At 39.7% G+C, this 23635-nt stretch overlaps 2 protein-coding genes and 1 long non-coding RNA gene across 3 annotated transcripts in view; 1 reads left to right on the top strand and 2 right to left on the bottom strand.

Annotated features, from left to right (window-relative positions):
• vegfc (vascular endothelial growth factor c) overlaps nt 1-23635 on the top strand; it is a 242824-nt gene that overhangs the window by 211003 nt on the left and 8186 nt on the right. The window lies entirely within an intron of this gene.
• On the bottom strand, nt 11151-13637 carry LOC127533175 (uncharacterized). The gene is made up of 4 exons (XM_051945694.1): nt 13244-13637; nt 12865-13020; nt 12276-12368; nt 11151-11767 (listed from the first exon to the last, which is right to left on the bottom strand). The coding sequence occupies exons 1-4, from the start codon at nt 13586-13588 to the stop codon at nt 11447-11449; spliced, it is 915 nt and encodes a 304-aa protein (XP_051801654.1). The 5' UTR covers nt 13589-13637; the 3' UTR covers nt 11151-11446.
• Nucleotides 17179-19402, bottom strand: LOC127533208 (uncharacterized). The gene is made up of 3 exons (XR_007940988.1): nt 19125-19402; nt 18067-18130; nt 17179-17816 (listed from the first exon to the last, which is right to left on the bottom strand). It is a non-coding gene; the product is annotated as an uncharacterized LOC127533208 (long non-coding RNA).

Below are 23635 nucleotides of genomic sequence, written 5' to 3' on the forward strand. Positions count from 1 at the left end.
ATCAGCTAGGATTAAATGAGCTGTTGCCTGCCTGAAACATATTCATCACTGCAGTAATTATCCAATGGAAGGCTCTTACCTATTTGCTTAGTTACATCCAGGTGGTGACTTTTTTTGGACAGGCAGTGTATTATCAAAAGGCTTCCAGGCACCACCAGATATATGTAGTATTAACTACTTATTAAAGTTGAATTATGCACTCGTGAAATAACAGGGCACCACCCTACGAACCGTAGGGAATTAAGAACAGATGATTGCTTGATTTAATTAAACGCCTAATATCTGAATGTCGAGAATTCTCGGAAAGTGACCCGTCCAGACACACAAACGCAAAAAGACTGTATTTTGGTACTAAATGGAGGACATTTATTGACTAATCTAATAAACAACACAGTGATTGATACAGTGACAAATATAAGTATACATGCATGAGTGAATAAGGCTGTGTGTGTATATAAGGAGATGGGTGTATGTATGTGAGAATGTTTTAATTCTGCCTTGAATCTGAGATTATGGTACTGATAATCAGAACCGTGGAAAGGTGACGAAGTGACTATATATTGGAATATGACCGATTGACACGGGACTAAACAGAGTTATTAATATTTAGATAAAATTATGATTATTATTGACATCAACCACTAGCTCAGATCACACGTCAGCTGTTCGTACTTGTCATTGAAGAAGAAGGATCGCTCAAAGTTCAGAGGCTGGGACGCTGTTGCTGTGGCACGGAGCTTGTTTGGTTCCTAGAGGAAGACAGGCCGTGCTGCTATTATGGCAAACGCTGCTCCGTCCTGCCCGCTTCAACTTCGAGTGTCCTGGGTCTGGCTCAACCCAGTCAGGTTGGTCAGCTGACAGTGGAGAGGGCTGGAACAGCCCGCGTTCTTCTGGGTTGATTTGCAAAATAACTTGGAAAACTGAAGGCTCACGTTCTATTTCTGCCGGCAGGTCTGGCTGAGCACAGGAATAAAAACTTAACCAGGACCAAATGGGTTCCTATTCAAAAATCGATCGCAGATAAACAAATGAGCTCTGTTTGTTGAGAATGAGCAAAAATATCTATTCTTGAACATATGTGGATACATATGTGGATCCGAAGATCGATAGACTCACAATGAAAAATTGAATTAGATACTCATTGTTTATTTTGCAAAGCCACAGGGAGCCGTGGGGGCACAGAGGGATGAAAGAGCCACATGGGGCTCCGAGCAGCAGGTTGCTGACCCTTGTCCATATTCATTGTACCAATCTAGTTTGTGAATTTTGTTTCTCAACCTGTTTGTATTGCTTTGTGTCTTGCTTGAGTTTGCTTCCCATGCTTTTGTTCCCCTTGTGGATTTTTGGTAAACTTCACCCTGCTCTCCATGTTTTTTGACTTACACTTTGGACTTCAGTTATTTGTGCTTTAGTTGATAAATTGTGCTTTTTCTTTTTTTTTTTTTTTTTAACTTGTCTGTGTCTGCATTTGGGTCCTCTTGTGAACTGGAACACAATCCACATGTTTATCATCATGCAATTCATAACATGGAAAATATAATTCTATTCATTCATAATTTTATTTTTGAACTGTGCTGCCTGATTTTAAAAGCACAGTAAATCTGAAAGCAAATGTTTCTGGACAGGCTTGAAGTTTTGTTTTATTTTGAATTTGAACAGACATCCTTGAGATGTAGCATTTATTTTCCAGGGGGTCCTAAATACAAATACAAACACAACATTGTGTAACAAAAATTACAAATACACCAATAAAGACAGATTGTGCACCCTCTGCCAACCGTATTAGTATCTAAGTAGTTTAACAGTTTACAGTATTTGAAGCACTACTGAACTAAAATTGACATCATTAGGAAATTTAAAGTGTGAACAGGGTGCTTTTTAGATAAGAAAATAAGATGACCTGAGGCAACCAAAAGAGGAAATGGATCGCAGACAGAGGGACATTATGTCAGTTATAAAGACATTTGTACTGACATGAACGGCAACCAATTTTCTTACAATGCTATGCACAAAAGAAAAGGAATATTGAAACAGTCTGATCTACTGGTTCAAGTAAGATGTACCATTACAATAACACATTTGAAAATGAACTGAAACCATAAAATTGCCCTCTAGATTTTGATTACAACCGTTAAACAACTTGTACAAGATGGTGAATTTATGTGGACATTCAAAACAAATCTACATAGAGAATTAAATATACATTAAAGGTTTAAAATCAGTGATAAGAGGGGGTTGCATTGGTAATAAAATGAATGTGTTGCTTAATGAGAGTTTAAGAATGAAGATACTCGAGGAGTGTACTTGATCAAGGGCTAATTCACTGTAGCCCAAGCATATGAGCAGTACCAGACATGGTAGTGCAGGATCAGCAGAGAAGAATAGAATAGAATAGAATAGAATAGAATAGAATAGATAGAATAGAATAGAATAGAATAGACAACAATTTGATGTTATTTAATTTATTTAATTGTTAGTAAGACAGATATTGGAAAAAGGGTGCTAGAGTAGAACCTTGTGGAGTACCCTCTTCAACAGCTAAAGTCAGAATGAAACTTGAATGAAAACAGAGGACACTCCAATGTCTACTATGAAGATAATCATTAAACCAGAGAAAGCATATAGAGTAAAGCAGAAATTATGAAAGAGGTACAAGTGACTGACCATGTCAAAAAAGGTTAAAGACGAATGAAAATTACTCCTGTAAGTTAGCCTTCAAAGACTGATGAACATTATTTCTCAAATTTAGACGTCATGGTAGTCAAAAATTTGGTTTACATCCCAGGTTATCCATCCATCCATTATATATACACCGTTTAATCCTCATTAGGGTCGTGGGGGAGCCTATCCCAGCTGACTCAGGTGAAGCCAAGGGACACCATGGACTTGTCGTTAGTCTGTCACAGGGCTACATTTTCATACAAACAATCACACTCACATTCACACTATGGGCAATTTAGAATAATCAATTCACCTCAGCATATTTTTGGACTGTGGGAGGAAGCCGGAGTGCCTGGAGAAAACCACACATGCACAGGGAGAACATGCAAACTCCATGCAGAAAGATCCAGGAAAGCTGGGACTGAGCCAGGGATGTTCTAGCTGAAAGGCAAAAGTGCTAACCACTATGTCACCGTGCAGCCCCCACCCCCAGATTATTACAAAGGTAAAATATTGAACTGTGATAATTGAAAAGAATTTTGCTATGACACAATAGTAGAAATTAGCTGATACAGATCAGATTCTTCTTCACCTTGAGAAAGAGGTATAAAACTGGCACATTTCCATGTAGGTGACATTGAACATGTAACCAGAGAGAAATGTTCATCTTCAAGAGGACACATTAGTGCAGCAAGTTTGATGAATTTGACTTTCAAACATGTCTCGACCAGCACTGCTACTTGAATTTAACCCACATATAGCAAGAACCATCAAGATTTTTCTAAAGGAAAATGAGCCATTGGGAGTGTTAAACCACAGTCATAAGAATTAAAATGTTGGGAACCACAAATAGAGAACATGTTGACTAAATCATGGAACAGAAATTCAGAATCAGAAACAATTTCATTATCAATTTGTATCTGATTAATGAGCTTTTGTTAATTTTGTTTAAAATTTTGAGACTCACTCACTCATGCCCATTATGCCGAATGGCATGTAGGGCGGCTACGAAGGATGCCACTTCTGTCGGTTCTGGGCCAGCTTTTGAATGGTACCCCAAGTGTGGTTCATGGTCTTGAGCTCTGCCTCCACAGTTCGGCGCCAGGTGTTTCTTGGCCTTCCTCTCTTGCGCTTCCCTTCAGGTGTCCAGTGAAGGGCTGTGCGGGTGATGTTGTCCTGCTCTCTTCTCAAGACGTGCCCAGTCCATCTCCATTGCCTTCGCATGATGATCGTCTCCATGCTGTCTTGACTGCAGCACGCAAGTAGCTGTTGATCGGAGATGGTTTCAGGCAAAAGATTCGAAATATTCTCCTGAGGTTCTTGGTGTGGAAGACTGACTGCTTTGGTGATGTCACTCTCTGTCATCCTCCAGCATTCGGAGTCATACAGTTGGGTGGACAACACACAGCTCGGTAGATCCTCAGCTTGGTCTTAGTGCTGTACAAGGAGGACTCCATACGTTTGTTGAGCATTCTGAAAGGTGTTCTGGCCTTGTTCACGACGGTTCTTGATGGTTCAAAAATTTTGAGAGAAGCTACCTTATCGACATGTTCTGTGGTTTCAGTTTGATTTCCTGTTTTCCTTGTGTGTCACTCATGTTCTAATTCCTCTCTTCAATGTTCTGAGTTTCTCTTTCTCTTTTTCCTTGGATTCACGTCTCTCAACATCTTGATCAAGTTGGTCAAGTCATAAATCAGAGCAAGCCATAGTTTCACATCTTTAAACATCTTTTCCACTCAATGCAGCCCAATATGATCACAATATCAACTGTGTGCTTAACTGTCAGGAATATGAATTCATCATGGTAGTTTTGGCCAGGTTCAGTCAACATGCTGGACCCAGCTGAACCGCATTATTTATTTTGACCACATCTAAATTAGGAATGTGCACCCAGGAATCATCAGGCTTCTTTCCATTTTCTTTAGCAAAGTTTAATCACAAAATATTTTTCCGTAGGACAAACCATGTTTTTATTTTTTCCTTGGACACTGTCCAAAGAAATTGAAGTCATACAGATTTAGCACAGGGGATAGTGTAACCGATATATCATTTACACTATCCCCTGTGCTAAATCTAAAGCACTTGCCTGTCTCTGGTATTACTCAATCTGTTGTATTTCATGTGGAGACATTTCTAATGAACCTAATTACAGTAACACTGACTCATTATGGCTGGAAAACTCACTTTCGAGAATCCAAGCATAATGTAGAAACATAAATGATAAAGTGTATCAGTACAATAGCATCTGTGCACTCTCTCTCTCCTGAAGTTTACTACCTCCTCCAGACCCCCCATAAATGACCAACTCCATTTGTGTGTCTCCCCTCTTTTTCCAATTTTACAGACATATTTCTGCAGATGTGTGTGGCCCAGATAGGAACTGGATGTGGAAAGCTGCCAGTGTTGTGTGCAGGCATAGGGATGAAACTCATTGACTGTGGACTAACCAACACCTTAATCACAACACCTGTCAGTGTGTTTGCACCATGATACTCCTCCATCTGCCCTCTGAACTACATCTTTAACAAGGAGACCTGCCAGTGCATGTGTAGCAAGATGTGTCCAAGGCACCCAGCCCTCAACAAGACAAAAGTGTTCCTGTGAATGTAATGAGTCACCCAAATAAATGTTTCCCTAAAAGGACGGAGGTTTCATCATGCCACATGCAGGTAAGGACCTGCAAATTTAAATTTCAAACTTCACAGGCGCTATACATAGAACCTCAGGCTGATATATGACCAAGTTAGTCCTACAGTGTAGTGTACCATGAAATGATTATATTTGCACTCGTTAAATAAAGGGGCACCCCTCAGTTTACCTGAGGAAAATTATCAATTTAATTAAGAAATCTCCTGGAGACTCGACTTGAGATATAATTGATGAGTCTGATATTGAAAGAGTAGAATTCTGGTTGAAATTGACTTCAATTTCTCACAACAGAAATGTACAAGACACAGATTGGTCTAAATGAAATATTTATTAACTGAAAGCAATAAGGTGAGCTTATGTAGTGAAAAATGCAACATTTGTGTACGTGCATGAATGTGTGTGTGTGTGCATGTATGGATGTGTGCGTGTGGGATTGTGTATGTGTGTGTGTTGTGATCAGATTCAAATCAGCATATCAAGAGAATGAGGATTATGGTGACAGAATCCAGATAGCAACGACCTGACTCATGAAACGGTAGTCTTGGACTAGGATCGATACGCAAAAGGGAATACGAAGTGGCTGGATTTAAATAATCAAGTGGTTAGTGACATCAACCCAGATCAGGAACAGAGAAAGCCCAGCGGAATTTACTGTGAGCAGCTGTCAATCAGATCTCCGTGGGCTGGGACGAGTCGCTGCTTGATGATGCTTGATTGAGATGCCCAGCACGTTCTCCGAGGGAGTCCAAAGGAAGAAAGAGAGGACAGACAAGGGTGTTGTCCGTTTTTATAGGGCTGGAGGCTGGAGGAGTGGATAGAATACTTTGGCACGATTTTAAGTAATCTGATTACTCTCTCTTTGTCTTCAGGAGAAAGGGGAAATGATGTTTATCAAAACGAAATAAAATGCATGTTATTAAACGTGCAACGCAATCTGTTTATTCCTCACCATAATCCTGTCAACCAAGAGTGACATAATCCTAACTATTATACTCACATGCAAAGAAACGCAAGTTTCTTTACCCGATGAAAATTAAATTTGGTTCCCAAAACAAAAATGCATTTGGTACTTTGTGGTGCATGGTGTGTTTCTTAACATTTCTGTTGCGTTTTGTAAGGTTGAATGTGAAAACCGAAACGGAAAACGAATCGTCGCAATACCACCAATGCATTGATGATGTGGACATGATTCACACTTTGCACGTGCAATTGAATATGCACGATTTATCGACTACCGTTTCAGTGGGTAAATTTCATTCAACATCAATAGGCATTTCACCTTACTGTTTAACTATGCCACGCTTAACAATTGAGAGGAACCAAGCCATCGGACGTCTGCAAGCTGGAGAGTCTGTCCGAGACATTGCCCGTCACTTTAATGTCCAACATCACACCATTTTACCGTCTCCAGCGTCGATACAACACCACACAGAGCACCGATGACCTTCCCCGAAGCGGACAGACTCTCAGCTTGCAGACCGTCCGATGGCTTGGTTCCTCTCAATTTGGTTTAAGCATGGCATAGTTAAACAGCAAGTGAAATGCCTATGATCTTGATGAAATTTATACCCACTGAAGGTGTCGATAAATCGTGCATATTCATTGCACGTGCAAAGTGTGATATGTCCACATTCATCAATGCATTGGTGTATTGCGACGATTCGTTTTCCGTTTTCGGTTTTCACCACCAACATTACAAATGAACAGAAAATGTTAAGACACACATGCACCACAAAGTACCAAATGCATTTTTGTTTTGGGAACCCAAATTTATTTTCCATCGGTCAAAGAACTTGCGTTTCTTTGAGTGTGAGTATATAAGCTAACAAATCTGTAAGTTATTTAATTCATTCAAACTATATGTGAATGTGCTCTACATACTAAAAATATATGTCAAATGAAGGTATGGTAACATGTCATACATATGGTAATGAATAGCACAAGTTTCACCTTTCACATTCTTAATGGGAAATAAATTCAAAGGTTAATAATGACATTCATTCTGAAATCATCATGTCCTGTCCAATGTCCAAAATGACAGTTTGATGTGGGCTCTAGACCCCCATCCTAAGAGAGTGTGTTCCCTATCTGATTTGTCATCTCCTCTGGAATTCCAAAGACCAAGTGTCTATGCTACAACAGTGTTGTTTAAGTGTTTAACCTACTCCTGATTTCCTACTAAACTTTCAAATATTCAAGCAAAACCTAAAAAAACAGAGGCAACCTAAGTAATGGTACGGTTACTGTAGTTGCTACAGGTGCAGCTAGCTTGAATGCCTTAATAAGGAGTTTTATACACAAGGACAGCAGATAAATCTAAGGGCTCATCACAATTTATAGGACAGGATAGAAGAAAAATAGTTGTGACTGGAACATGTACTTAAATGAAATGAAAATCATTGTTGGTGAAAAACAACTTCAAAACATCTGAAATGTGACCCCTGACTGTACACTGCTTTTCCTAAGCCATACATTCTGAAAACCACGGGTTAATTCTTCAGCTGTGTTGTATCTTAAAAGCTTGCATATGATTGGTTTCCTCATCTTAAAAGTAACTAAAGCTTTCAGAAAAAATTGTGAAGAAGAAAATACTGTATTTTCTCCTGAATGTAAAGTATAAAGTGGTATAGAATAAAATGCTAAAACTACAGATAGTTTGAAGTTGTCCTTAAGTCAGTTGATGTAGTTACTTTCCACCAGTATAACTGCATTGATAACTGTTGCAGCCTGATTACTACCAGTCTCGTACAATCAAATCATGAATTCAGTAGACCATTTTCAGAAGCAGGAAGTTGGCTGAAGGGTGTCATCAGTAGCAGAAAATCTAAAGAAATTCAAGACGAGAAGAATGTGTTTCAAATATATCGGCCTGGGATACAGTTCGAAGATTTTACCGATCCACAGTAAGAGACATTATTTACAAATTAGAGAAGATTTGGAACAATAGTGAACCTTTCTTCAAGTGGCCAACCTTCAAAACATCCAAGAACTGCAGTCCTGAGTCCTATTGTCCAAAAAGAACAATAGGGCTTAAAAATAAAGATATAATAAAAAAAAAAAAGGTCTCACAGAGACAATATACCAGGCATACTATTATTGTTACAAGTAGTTAAGCATGGACATGGCAGTGCTATGTTGTGGTGAGTTCTGCTTTTTGACAGAAAGTTCTGAAGGAGAACATCAGGTCATTGGCATATGAGTCAAAGCCCAAGTTTAAGTGACTTATGCAGCACAAGAATAATCCCAATTTTGGAGTGGCTTAGTCAAAGTCTAGATCTCAACCTCATTGACAGTCTGTGGGACCAGGATGTGAAAAGAGTTAATTGTTTTATTTATTGTTGCATCAATCCATTTGTCAGTCTATGATTTTGTCTATCCATTCATATGTTTAGACATAGACAGACTTTATTAATCCCCAGAGAGAAATTCTGTTCGTCTCATCAATTCATACATCTCTTCATCCATCACTTGTGGTCTACCCACCCATTCATCCATCTGTTCCTCCACACTCTGTCACTGTGATTATAGAAAGGCATTTCACAGGAAAGGGTCTTGATCAGATCAGATCAGATCAGATAAAATATAATAAAATAAGATAAGATGATAAGATAAACTTTATTGACCCCACAGTGGGGAAAGTTCACCCTTTAAAGTCCAGGCAATTTCCGCCCGAAATTTCTACTGAGATTTACAGAAAGTAAATTGAATGCTGTTCTTGAACTGTTTGGAGTACATGCATGGTTGGGGTCTCATTTGAAAGCTGACAACCTGAATTTTCCACCCAGTGCAGTCAGAATTACTCTAGGTGCTACTGGCACAGAGTATTTCATGTTGGCACACACTGAATTAGGATGAATTTTTTTCTCGCCTACATTTTTTCCCTAATAAAACACCTGAAAATCAGTGTGGCAGCACTGTAAGAGCTTGAAAATACAATATTGCAAAAGCCTGGGGTCCTACATAGTTCAGGTCAAAATTTCAGAGCAATACTACAAGAAATGAGTGTTTCACACATGTATTTGTACTGATATGCTCCGCCCCTGTCAATGTTGGATATAATCTTTATACACTGTACACACTCTCTACAGAATGGTATAAATTCATTTTCACTTCATTTCACATTATTTTCACTCAAAAACTCATAAATAATTCAAAAAATCACTTCAGATAGGCTTCAGTGTCGATCACACACACAGATTGAGAGGAATACAGAGAAACAGCAGGTGGAGCCCGGAGCTCACGAATGAAAATATCATATAAACCCGCTGGCAGAGGCGGGATTTATATTCAAGCCATTCAGCAAGCTCATTGCTACCAGGCCTGTCAATCTAACGTTTCCTCCGGCGTGATTTGCTGAGAAATAAGTCAATCAAGTGATGTAATCGATATCTGTCAGACTCAGCCATGGTGGCTATATCGCCGTAGTAGGCGGAAACGAGTCACCTGATTGGTTGAAGTTCGGTTTGAAGCGGTAGAGAAGCCTCCAGTATCCATTTTGAATCGCGAACAAAGAAAATAGGACCGTGTATGATAAAGTTATATAGAAAGATGCAGTGAATATGAAACGCACAGCGCCACCACGCGCCACGTGCACGCGCACGGAGCCGATCGTTTTCTGGATTTTTACTTATTTCGAGACATGTTTTGGCCAAAGTATTATACTCGATTGTTTCCTCTGGATGGCTAAGCTTGGGTTCTGGCCCGTTTTTGGGATTATCTTCTTTTATGACCAGAAACGAGCGTCCAAAACTGCGTCGACAGGTGAGCTGTGCACATTTACATGACTTGTTGTTTGTTGGATAAATGTGTTTATATTACCCGCTGTGGTAATCACATCGGAAAGTGGTTTATACCGGCGGATTCATGAGAATCTCAGCTTTCTATGTGTGTATAGTGTTTGTATAATCGTGTTTGCAGTGTCCTTCTATTTTAAAAAAAGCGTATACCGATATAAAAACGGCCCGCCCGCGGGCCGGCGTACTTTAACAGGGCAGTTCTAAGGAGAACAAGTATAAAGGCAGCACAGGAATAACTTAGAAACACACAGTGCAAAAACGCAGAGAACATTATACACACAGAAGCTGAATAATAATTATTATTCTTTAAGAATAAACAGTTATTGCACATAAGTGGTATGCAGTAAGCAGCAACAGAGGTAGACCAGTCTACACTCAAAAAAATAATTCATTGGATTAACATGATTTTATCTTGGTACCTAAATTCCATCTAAACAAATCAAGTACAACCAGCTTGCCTTGACCATGTAATTTGAACTCAACAATCATTAGTCTAATCTACATTATTTAAACATGTTGAAACAACAAAATCCCATCTTGCTGTATGAACCTTTTCAGATCTTGTTCTTTCTACAAATGTCAGTGTTGTTGAATGAACAAACATAAGCTCTGTTTGTCACACTAATATCAATCTTACTGGTTCAATTAGATTTGTGTTCATTGTTCGTACTAGTATGTATTAATTAACCAGCATTACAAAATAAAAGACTGAAAAAATTAATTCACATTTTATTCAAACATTTGTGTTTAACATTTATTTAACATACAACACAGTGCCAAATCCACCGTTGAAACATTCTAGTTGACCAAATTCTAAACTACAACAAAAAGAAATGCCATTAAAGACATAAATCTCATCCTTTGGTCCCTAATAAAACAACTGGAAAATAAGATATGTGCAGAATAGAAAATAAAATATATATATATATATTTCAAATCTTGTAAAATTTACACAAGGCAGGCATGGCAAGAAAAAAACATTTGTGACTGTTATGTGAATAAACTGTACAATACAAAATAAAATCTCTGTCAAGTCACCGACAGCACAGGAATCTATAACCATTGTAGTGGCTTCTTAAACATTTTTCAGCCAAAGGGTGAAACTTCTTTAGCAACACTTTATGTAATAAAATCAGTAGTAAAGATACAACTCTATCTGTTCCAGCAACATTTAAATATAGGAGACATTTTAACTTTGGAGACTCTCTTGTTCTCACTCCACTGAGCAAACTATAAATTGTCATAACATAACATCATAACACATCATCATAACACCTAAATTTGAACTCTCAAAAGTAAACAAAATCCTCCCTTCAGACTTATTGTAGTCTTCCTCAAGCTTATTTGCTCATAAGCTTGTTCTTGAGGAACTGTGCCTTGGAAGACAGTCTCTGCCCATCAAGATCGAGGAATATCTTTTGCAGGACTTCAAAGGTGCATTTGAGCTTTGACGGGTAGCTCAGATTCAAACAGTATGTAAGTCCAAACAACAAAGCACAAGCAATTCCAATGCTCTGCAGGTTGTTAAGAACTTCCACACCTTCAATCAGGACACCGATGTCTTCTGGGTCTTCATGTCTCAGCTCCACTCCTTCCTTCCGGATTACATAAACTCCCAGAACAGTTTGCCCCATGGACGCAGTGGCCTCTGTGTCTGTGTTCTGGGATATACAAGATGAAAGACAAAGTAAGATATTCTGAGAGCTTGCACTGAAATTTTTAATTTCCTACATTTACAATTTTTTAAGGAATATAATGGAATATGTTGAAAAGCAATGGGCCTAATGGCAGCAGCTTCTTGCAGGATTTTGTTCTGTACTCAGTGCTCAACTGAGAGGATATGCCCTCTGAACTTTGGCACACCTGCTGTGGAGTTGTAGGGAAACTCCTTTGTTTTCATCAAACTTGCTGTTTCTTAACTACAACCGCTACTGGTGCTCAATTTGCCAGTTAGGAAATTAGAAAGGTTTTATACTTTATAAATTTGTTCTACTATTTGCATTAAATGAATAACAAGAAACCATAAGTAAGTGAGTGATAAACACTGAGAACATCATGCAATAGAAATTTCTTGATGCCTGAATCGTCATCCAATAGCAAGGCTAGCCCAGATTCACAGCTCAATTCTATGCCTTTTTAGTTACGGTACTCATAATCTATTTAACTCACCTTGTATTCCTTCACAAGTTTTTCGTGGTCTTCATTCAGGTAGATGCACAAGGACTTGAGGACGCATGTTCGTCTAGTGTGTATTGTGTCATCCTGACAGAAATAAAGGAACCAATTATGATGGTATTCAGCATGTTTTTGACAGAAATGTGAAAAAAGCTTAAAATTCGTGTTTTCCAGTGGGAAGTTTTGCAACTTTAACCCACCATTTATTTGAAAATACTTGGCTTTCAGGAGCCCAAAAGGGCAAGTTGCCAACATCTACACAAAATTTCAATAAAATCACACACAAAAAAGAGGTAATTTTGGGTTGGGAGTGATTGTTCATTCTGACCAAAAAAAATTCAGTGTTACCTATGACAACTTCACCTGTGGCTATGGCTTATAAGCACAGACATAAAGATGAAGACCAACTTTACTCATCCTGAAGAAAATTGATTTAAGAGTTGTGAATGTGACCAGCTTTATTCTCTGGGCACATTTCCGACACATTATACATGGTGAATCACACTCTTAAAATTGACATAACAAAGTCATTCCTTTATAAAAATTATTTCACAAGCACAGGCCAAGCCATTTAAATACAAACCTTGGAAATGTCCATCATGACATGTTGGATCTTCCTTCCACCTGCTCCACCTTTATGTCTAAAGATCTCTATCAGACGGGGAGAGTACTGGTCAAGTGCAGCGAAGAATGTCGAAAGCAGAGGCACAGTTGATATGCGCTTGAATTCATTATCGATCTGAAAAACATCGAGGCACATGTCACTCATCCAATCAAAATGGCACAGAAATATACGGCACAAGAAGGATCAACACTGATTAAGTTATTGCTCACTGTATCTGTTAGAACAGAAAAATCTTGGACAATGGAGTGAAATTATTTATCAGATCTGACACAAATTGCCATTATTTTCTATTCTCATGCTTGTGTGCACTGAAATCGGAGCACATCAGGGACATTACCTCTTTCTCATTGAAAAGAGCTGGCCATCTGCTTTTGAAGTCTGCAACGAAGGGTTGTCCTTGCAGAACTTCTTGCCTCCTGTATGAGAAAGTCTTGTCCATTTTTGCTGTCACTGTATGCCAATTGTCTTTTTTCATGTACTCAGAAAGCAGTGCAATTCTCTCTTCTTCAAGACTCTCGGTGGTTTCTCCTTTTGGGTGTTCTGGACAGTAATTGACTTCTGCCCTTCTTGGCTTTTTGACATTCAATGCTGCCAGAGATTTATCTTGGTTCTTGCTCTTCAGTGAATTAAGCATTACCTCGGCACATCCCAGCCCCCTTAGTTTGCTTCGGAGGTTGGCCATTTTATACTTAAGGCTGATCTTCCAACCATAACAGCCGTTGAAGGACCCCTGTTCCCACAGACAAGGGTGCTTTTCACAAGAGCCTCAGCAACGTCATTCAGGTCACTGTCATTGGGGTAGGCTTTAAACTTAACGATTTCTTCAGACAGACGTTCCAGAATGTGAGATTTCAGTTTCGGTGAGGGGTTCAAACAAGTTCCATCAGTACAGTTCTCAGCATTGGCCTTTTCAAGTTGGAGTTCAGCTTCATAGTTGAAGGTAGGGATGGAGAAGATGCTTGGCCAAACCCAATGCCTTGTAGATGGCGATGAACCTGAAGATGAAGCAGGCTCTGTATCATCCGCATCAGAGGAGAGCGATGACGAATCCAAAGGAGTTTGGACTGCTGGAGACCGACCTATCATTGCATCATCTGTAGAATTTTGTAGGAAGACCACCTTTATAGTTGCTTTGTCCTGTATTTCTGAGATCACTGACAGGTTAACAAATTCATTTCCAAAATCAGCATCTTGGTACTGAAGTCGAAAATCTTTCTGCAATCCTAAACTTGTCTTTATTGTCTGGCACAGTTCTTCGATGGAGTCTGGTAACCCAGCGGGCAAATGTAACTTCCTGGCATCATTTTCACCCAGGATGATCCTCAGTCTTACTGGCAGGGTCATTGTCAAGACCTAAAAAGAGAAAAAACAAAAACAAAAAAGTTGAATATTTCAAAATTTAAAAAAGGTAATCACAGAAATATTTACATTATGAGTGTGCCTGTGAATGTCTCATCTGAAGTAAATCTGATCATTTAGTATCATTAAAAGTGTTTTTTTATTTAATTCCAACTTATTTTGCTTTATATCAAATCTTAATCTACTCCCATATTTTGCATGGACTTTGATTTAACCTTTATTTTTCACAAAAAAAACAAAGAAACACTCAAAGATGAAGACAATGTGAAATGGTCATAAACATTAAAATAGACATGAAAGGGAAAAGTTACCCAAAATAAAATAAGTCATGTTTGTCACTTTCTTATCATATGACTTTTTTTAGTCTATAAAATAATTCTTAAGCCAAAAGATTTACATTTTTCCCAAAGAAATCTAAAAATTCACAGGAGGGTGAATGATAACAACAGAAGTTCAATTATATTTTTTAAATTATACTATTTACTTAGTTAAGTGTATTTTGATGCAGGGTTGTATGAGGTATTCATCGCTCATCTAAATAAAATGACGGCAATTGTCTCCTGTGTGGAGAAAGGGTGTGTAAAGTATAGACATAGAAATAGTGAATTGTACTGCTGTAAATGTGTCAACAAAAAGACAGATTTTAGCCACCTGAAAGTTTAAGTGTCATTATTGAACATTGCTTCTCCAGATATGGGTCAAGCAGACCATCTTACACAACTTAAAATAGCATGTGGCCTTTGAAAAAATAATTACATATCAAGAACGAAGCATGCTTTTATGACTTTATGACTAAGAAGCATTACATGTGATGTGGTAGGGAATACTTACAACATTACTCTCATTTTCCAGTTAAGTTTATGTGTCTCTTCAGAGTTACCAGATGCAGGCCTCCCACTGAATAGGCAGCTAATGGGTAGTCATCAAGTAGTTCCCCATGCTCAATCAGAGACACCTCTCTCAAATGTGATGTGTCAATTTCAAAAGCTCTGAAGTGTTCTCTATACCAACTTGAGAGTTTTTTCACAATAAAATACACCCTATCTTGCAAAATGCAAATTTGCAGAATTTCAGCAAAGTCTGGAAGACCAAATGATTTCCCATAAACAACAATCATCCCTTTGTTGTAGTTCATACCACTGCATGACACACTTCTTGTTAGATGGACCTCCGTCACCTCTGGTAATCTTTGCTTTATAGCAACTGCTATGTCACTTTGCAAAACATCAATTGGTACTGACGAGCCACTAGTTACAACCAAAGCTGGCCTATGGTCAGAAGACTGCAGGTCAGATGCAATCATGAGCTGATGTTTACCAGCAAGAGTTGATGGTATGTTTTTAAAACAATTAGTATGGCGAGCAATCTGTTTAAAGAAACTATGCTTTGCCTCGAATCTTATTGTCCATGTATGGACAAGAGGGCCAAACAAGCGAATCAGAAGAGCATAATGCTCTAAATAATGATGTTTAGGGAGAAGGTGGTTGCTTGGGAAAAGCTCTTGGTACCTCTGGCGATGTTCACTGATTTTACATTCAAGAAAAGAAATTGACTCATCTGAGTGTATAGTGGCAACGAGAAGCTCTACTATGTCCTTCAGATCCAAAACAAGATGCCAAATAGGTTCATCCTCTGGAACAAGTGGACCAATAATCAGGGGAAGTAATCGAAGCAGAGACCAATTCTCATGTGCATTTCCACCAATGTTTTTTTTCACTGAGAATGTCTGTGGTATTGCGTGAGGCCTATTGGTTTTATCTCCCCACTTATACTCAAAATTTAGAATCAATTTGTTAAGCTTTTCTAAAGTGAAATACTTTTTGAGATCAAGAGAGAAAAACAATGAGCCAGTTCCACAGGTATTATTCCCTCAAAAAGATCATGGGCTATATCTGGAGGATAGCCTGAACTGACATGAAAATGGGCAAGACGTTTACTCAAAGCACACTCCCGTTTAACTCCAAAACACAAGGCTGCCATTTCTAGAGCACACTTTAAATGTTCTTCATGAAGTTCCCTGGTTCTTAATTCAAAATGAGCAGCAGTCAATGACTGTATTTCTGACTTCTTTGCTGTACAGAATCTACAGATGTATTCACCAGAAAAACTCTCCACAAAGCCTCCAAGCCCATGGGCCCCCAGGTTGTCAGCTATTACACAACTCACAGTGCCTTTGATACACTTATTCAACTGACTGATGAACACACCATGTTGTTCCAAAATTAACAAATCTTTCAAAAGCGGATCCAAGACCCTTTCAAACCCAAATGTCTTTAAATCCTCACTTTTACAAAGAACAGCCAAATAAATTGATGAGAGAGCAGAATGAAAACCAGGAGGCAAGTTAGCTAAGACCCAATATACTCCACAAAGCTTGTGCTTTTTCCGTGAGGTCCCAAGAGGATTACAAACCTCAAACTCATCAATATAAAGTTTGATGCAAATTCTCAACTCCTCAACAGCTAGAAAACTATTAGTTTTATAATGCTTACCATCTTTGAATGACCTGTAAAACTGCTGATCACCGGGCAAATCTCTGTTTTCTTTAGCTATTTGTTCTTCAATCACTTTATCCAGTAACTTTTTGCAACTCAATATTTCCTGCAATGACTGCAATAAAGGGATGTACTGAAAAGATATTTTTTTGTCAACCGTTAAGTAATACTCAATAGGCTCTACAACTCTAAAATTTAACTTGTAATACTGTTTTCGTTTATAAGACGTGGCAAGAGGACCAAACTTCCCCAAAATTTTAGCCACAGGGTTGGAAACACACACTGACTTAGCAAGTTCTTCAACAACAGATGGATCAACATGGAGGTTGTGGCTTTTAAAAATATCTGTGACTGTATGCTTCGTTAGAGGTGCACAAGCTGAACTTATCAAAAAATGAAATTCTTCCAATAACTCATCCACTCCTTTTGCTGGAATATGAAATATATATTCTAATTTTAACAAAATTGCAGCTATTTTTCGCTCAATTAGTTTTGGAAGACTTTGAACATCATCATCATCACCTTCTGTCACTGACTCGGTCTCAACTTCATCATCTGACACAACAACAGAAATGCCAGCCCTCACATTGTCAGAGGTATCTGATACTCTTACTGGGTCCACAAATCTAACTACACTAGCTTTAAAATCACCTAGTGTGTGTGGATGATGCTTCCTCTTTTTGTGTGTGTAAAATGTACTATGGACATTTGTCCTGAAAGAGCAACCATTAAATACACAGTTAACTGTTTCTATATTGCGCAGATGTGTTCCAATATGAACAAAAAAGTCTCTTTCTGTTGAGATGTCACTGCGATCACACAACTCACATTTAAAAGTTACTGAACTGGAAGCTGTTGATACAAGCTGATATGGATGACATTTATAGACATGGGCTTTGAGTCCAGTCCAAGTCTTGAATGAGCATGGACAACTAACATTTATGCACAGATAATGTTGGCCTCTTCCACAATGATGGTATAGTTTATAATGTTTAAGTAATTTGTACCTAGTTCTCTCTCTTGTGTCACAATGTCTGCACTGCCACATACACCTCACTGAAAGAACAAGACAAAACGGGGTAAGGAAATGGCAAAATTAATCTAACAAATGACTTAATTCACAAACTGACCATGCGATAATGCTACAACGCAGTGTTGTCATGGCAACACAATAGGTCAATATTATGTACATACTACATCTGGCCATCAATAGCTTTTGCTTTCAATGCATTTCTAATTCTATAAACTTTAAATGTGTAAATATGTGTACATGCAATACATTTTTTTGACAAAAGTATTTACTTACCATTTAAAAAACAGGGTGCATACAAATGATCATACAGAGACACAGATTGACTTGCACTCAATGTCTGAAAGAAACAAACAAAATAACTGTTTTAAAATCTTCAGCATTTATAACAGGACTTATATTTCTTAGGGCAGCAGCTACAGAAACATTTCTCAGTCTCAATTCAACCATAAAGTTAAGTCATATTTGGGGAAATGTGGACACACAGAACCATGGGGTCCTCCATTTTGCCCTCCGAGCAGGCGAGATGCCGCGTTCCTACGTCACAGCGCGGAGAAGTCAAAGTTAAACAAGTCTGAACTTTGACCACGGCGAGCCTGCGGTCTCACCGATCTGCCTGCTGCGCTGAGGCTTTGCTTGGCGCAGCGGCATGCCGTTGATGCCCGGCGCAAGCAAATGAAATAAATAGGTTTCAGAGCGCGGCGTCGCTGGTGCTGTGTCCGTGGACAACCGCGCTGTATCATGCATATATAGTATCGTATGTAGTGGATAAAACGAAGCCTGGAGGCAGAGAATTATGCTTCAGCATTTTAGTAATGGAATTACTCCAGGAATTGTTTCAGCTGTAACGTTTCTATTGTAAATATCTGATATTTGTTTGGATGGGTCAGAGCAAATGAAATTGACACACAAAATAAAGCATTTTACAATTTTACAATGAACATACCTTAGGACTGACAGTTGCACCTCCAAATATCCCTCAGACCTAAATACACGCAGCTGTCTATGCCCTGGCGCCAATCCGCCTCCGCACCCCCAACACACTCGTTTCTGTCATACTAACGATTGTGTTGACGGTTTAACTTTTATATACCGTGATTTAGCACAAGGCATCTTTACATTAAACAAATACCAGAACTTCAATGCATAGTTTACCACTGTAATAAATGCACAATTAGCCGAAGCAAAGTTAAGCTAGTTAGCATGTGAAAACCGAGGGACAAAATTACTAAGCTAACGAAAACTATACAACGCGGAAATGTCCCACAAACGTCTGATAAGCGCTCGCACTTTTGTACTGGATAAATTCATGCATAAATATATAAAGTACTTACTTGTAAGAGCGAAGATAACAAAGGACTGAGCGGGAAAGGACCTGACGATTCTTCAGTTATTTCCCAGGAGACCTTGGGGCATGGAGCATGCGCAGTAGCTGACCACTGGAGTCATATTGCTTTGATTAATCTCATTCTTGTTGGACTCACATGAATCAATTTAATTGGTTTGAATTTCTTTGAAACCATGTACAACCAACAAGAACAAATCATTTAGTAAACATAAACATGATTAATTCATTTCATTTAAACATATTTCTACTTTATTAATCAAACAACTGCCCTTGTTGATTTTTTTGAGTGTATAAGGCTGCGTTGTAAAGTCTGACAGATGTTGGAATAAAGGACTTGCGGAAACGCTCCTTCTTATACTTAGGTTGTCGCTTATTAATGAGTTCACAATCGGATGCAGAGGGTGGGAAGTGTTTAGTATGATAGTGGACAGTTTGACCAGAGTCCTCCTTTCTCCCACCACCACAATGGAGTCCAGGGGGAGAACCACAGACTGAGCTGGCTATTTTTATCAGTTATTTGTCAGCAGTTGCATCATCTTCCAATAGTCAACACTGCACAGCTCTTGGTGGTTTTTGCAGTTAACCCGATGTGTTATACAAGACCTCAGAGTGCTAATGACTTCTTCAATCTGTCAACTAACTGTTTCTTCTCTATGAACAGAAGAAAGTATACCCACCTATACACATATCCATCCATCCTGTCCATGGGTGACACTTAGTGACCTTGTTTGAGAGTGATTTATGAGTGGAAATCCATCCATCCATCCATTCTCTATACACCGCTTTATCCTCACTAGGGTTGCGGGGGGTGCTGGAGCCTATCCCAGCTGACTCGGGCGAAGGCAGGGGACACCCTGGACAGGCGGCCAGTCTGTCGCAGGGCATGAGTGGAAATGTAGGCATCTACTGTATATTCTGGCACTTGGGTGTACACTCCCCTTCAAGGGAGGCCAATTCCTTTATTTTTGCTGTAGACTGAAAACATTTGGTTTTGACATCAGTATGAGACAAGAGATCAATATTTCACCTTTTATTTCCAGGTGTTTACATCTTGATCTGATGCACAGGGTAGGAGATAGCCTTATTTGTAACAGAGCACAAAAATTTTAGGTGAACAGAAATATTGGAACAGATAGACTTAAAATATATTAAAGTGAACACAACTTAATATTTAGTTGCAGATCTTTGACTTGGAATAACTGCATCAATCCTTTGACCCATTGACATCACCAAACTTTTGCATCCTTCTGTTTTAATGCTTTTCCAGGTTTTCACCGCAGCCCCTTTCAGTTGTTTGTTTTGGGGGATTACTCCCTTCAGTCTCCTCTTTAGCAGGTAAAATGTAGCTCAGGGTTAAAGTCTGGAGATTGACTTGGCCAGTCGAAAACCTTCCACTTCTTTCCCCTGATTTCCTTTGTTGTTTTGTCAGTGTGTTTTGGGTCATTATCCTGCTGCACAATGTAGAATCTCCTAATCAGTGTGGCTGCATCTTTCTTTAAAATGGCAGACAAAATGTTTCTGTAGACTTCCGAGTTCATTTTGCTGCTGCCATCATGTGTTACATTATCAGTGAAAGATGAATGAGCCTGTCCCAGAAGAAGCCATGCAAGCCCAAGTCATGACATTACCTCCACTGTTACATACTGGCTTGTATGTTTGGGATTATGAGCAAATCCTTTCGTTCTCCAGACTTTAGCCTTTCCATCACTTTGGTAAAGATTCATCTTTGTCTCAACAGCCCATAAAACTTTGGTCGAGAATTTTTTGAGGCTCATCTCTGTACTTTTTGGCAAATTCCAGTATCTTCTGGTGTAGCCTCCCTTACCTTTGTTCATGAAGTCTATTATGAACAATAGATTGTGATACCTTCACTCCTACCTTGTGGAGGCTGTTGCTGATGTCACTAACACTTGTTTTATGGTCCTTCTTTACAGCTCTCAATGTTTCTGTTGTCAACTGCTGCTCTTTTCCTTGGCTTACCCATTCTATGTCTGTTACTTAGTACACCAGTGGTTTCTTTCTTCTTCAGGACATACCAAATGACTGCACCGGCTAGACCCTCCAGAAAAACACGATTATGCGATCGCATGAATTCCTGCATTAATCACCAAATTGCCGCTGATTATTCGGGGGTCAGTTATTTCCCAAAAGGCTGCCTATTCCCCTCAAAACAGTGTATAATTCCCGCAAGAATCTCATATTTTCCACGAAAAAAAGGAGAAATGTGTGGGTCCCGCTTGTTTTCACAATTTCCACATAAAATGAGAAAACTATAACCAATATAAATGGAGTTGTGAGTGAGTTTTTATGTGACACCCGGCCTGACGTCATCGCGCATTCACACACACACTAGAAGCATAAGCTGATGCGGAGCGCGGCCAGTGTTGCCAACTTAGCGACTTTCTTGCTAAGTCTAGCGACTTTCCAAAGCGCCCTAGCGACTTTTTTTGTCAAAAGTGACTAGCGACAATTCTAGCGACTTTTTCTGCCATTTTGGAGACTCTGACAGGAAAACTCGGATCATTCTGCAGTTACTGTTTTCAACGAGCAGCAAGTGCTACTGTGAGCTTCTCCCCCTCCCAAAGCACAGGCTGTCAGTCCAGTAACCCCACAGCAGTCCAGCCCGGTCTCACGGGGATTCGTGAAACTGTCACGTCAGTTTTTGTTTCGGTTTCGTGCGCACCAACACGATGTCGTCATGTTTTTCGTGCCGCTCACCACGAGCGAAACCCGCTGTGGTAATCACATCTGAAAGTGGTTTATACCGGCGGATTCATGACGATCTAAGCTGTCCATCGGCGTTTGCGGCCGCCACTGCGGCCGCCGCTTCAGCCGCCACTTCGGCCGCCGGACATTCTTTAAATTCCTATGCAAATTAGGCGGATTCATGACGATTTAAGCTGTCCATCGGCGTTTGCGGCCGCCGCCGCGGCCGCCATTGCAGCCGCCAGACATCCGGCCCCAGCAGCGGCCGCGGTGGCGGCCGCAAACGCCGATGGACAGCTTAAATTGTCATGAATCCGCTGGTATAAACCACTTTCAGATGTGATCCGGCGGCTGCAATGGCGGCCGGATGTCCGGCGGCTGCAATGGCGGCCGCGGTGGCGGCCGCAAACGCCGATGGACAGCTTAGATCGTCATGAATCCGCCTAATTTGCATAGGAATCTAAAGAATGTCCGGCGGCCGCAGTGGCGGCCGCAGCGGCGGCCGCAAACGCCGATGGACAGCTTAGATCGTCATGAATCCGCCGGTATAAACCACTTTCAGATGTGATTACCACAGCGGGTTTCGCTCGTGGTGAGCAGCACGAAAAACATGACGACATCGTGTTGGTGCGCACGAAACTGAAACAAAAACTGACGTGACAGTTTCACGAATCCCCGTGAGACCGTGTTGAGCAGTCCCAGTGTCTGATTAGAGGAACATCACTCCGCGGCCAGACGGCAGATGAATTGCGCATGCGCAAAGTCACTACAAATCCCATCCAGACTTACTGAGCGGGATATAAATGAAAATGTTTCTTCACTGTCATACTAAAATAAACCACAGCATTTAGCCTGTAGTACAAAAACATATTTTGGGTGTTTTATACTCACTTTTGTCTCTTCCACAACGTTATTCCTCTCTCCTACAACGTTGATTACAATTACATGCAAACTGGGAAATATGCAAATTAGGCCATGACATCATTTAGCAACTTCTAGCGACTTTTAGGACAGCCAACAGTGACTTTCCTTACTGAGGAGTTGGCAACACTGAGCGCAGCGCTCAGAGACAAAAAACAAGAATGGCCGATGCTCAAAGATCACATTTACCTACGAATATTTCAGCCAGAGACCAGGCAAAACAGTACCCAGATTTACTGCACGAAAGTGGGGGGAAACTTTTTTGCACCCTGTGCAACATTGTTCTGGAGCACCGAAGAAAATCAACCGTGTTGCAGCACTTCTCCAAGAAGAAGCACAGCAAAAGGTTTGCTGAACACAAAGGACTCAAACAACAACTTAGTGGTAGCATAATAGCAGGATGTAGGAGAAGAATCACCTTTTTTCCCAGTTCTTACATATTTCGCATCTTTTTGCATATTTCACAAATATTCGCATACTTTGCAACTTTCCGCAATTTCCCCACATAAAATGGCATAAAAACCCGCATAATCGCATAATCAAGGATTTTAGCCCGCGGAATCAAGGATTTTTGCCCGTGTTTTTCTGGAAGGTCTAACTGGCTTTGGCAATGTTAATGCAATAGCTCTGATTGATTTTTCCATCTGCTCTCAGCTTCACAGTTGATTGTTTTTCATGCATAGACAGCTCTCTGGCTTTCATGTTGGTTATACCTTTAACCATAGATTCAGTTTGCACAGGTAAAACCCAAATTTGAAACTGAATGTAGACATTGAACACTATTTGTTGTTTGAACAATCAATGTGATAGGACACACCATGGCAACAAAGCACACCTGTCAGTCACATGTTTAAATCAATCAATCAATCA

Source organism: Acanthochromis polyacanthus, chromosome 3 (genome assembly GCF_021347895.1).
Source record: "Acanthochromis polyacanthus isolate Apoly-LR-REF ecotype Palm Island chromosome 3, KAUST_Apoly_ChrSc, whole genome shotgun sequence".
NCBI lineage: Eukaryota > Metazoa > Chordata > Actinopteri > Pomacentridae > Acanthochromis > Acanthochromis polyacanthus.

Bases quoted from the DNA above. Each gene is read 5' to 3' on its own strand.
- LOC127533175 (XM_051945694.1), bottom strand. From the start codon at position 13,588: ATGGCCAACCTCCGAAGCAAACTAAGGGGGCTGGGATGTGCCGAGGTA. The intron at 12,369-12,864 runs GTTTGTATTTAA...TATTTCTGTCAG, and splicing joins TCATGATGGACATTTCCAAG to GATGACACAATACACACTAG. The intron at 11,768-12,275 runs GTGAGTTAAATA...TGTATATCCCAG, and splicing joins AACTTGTGAAGGAATACAAG to AACACAGACACAGAGGCCAC.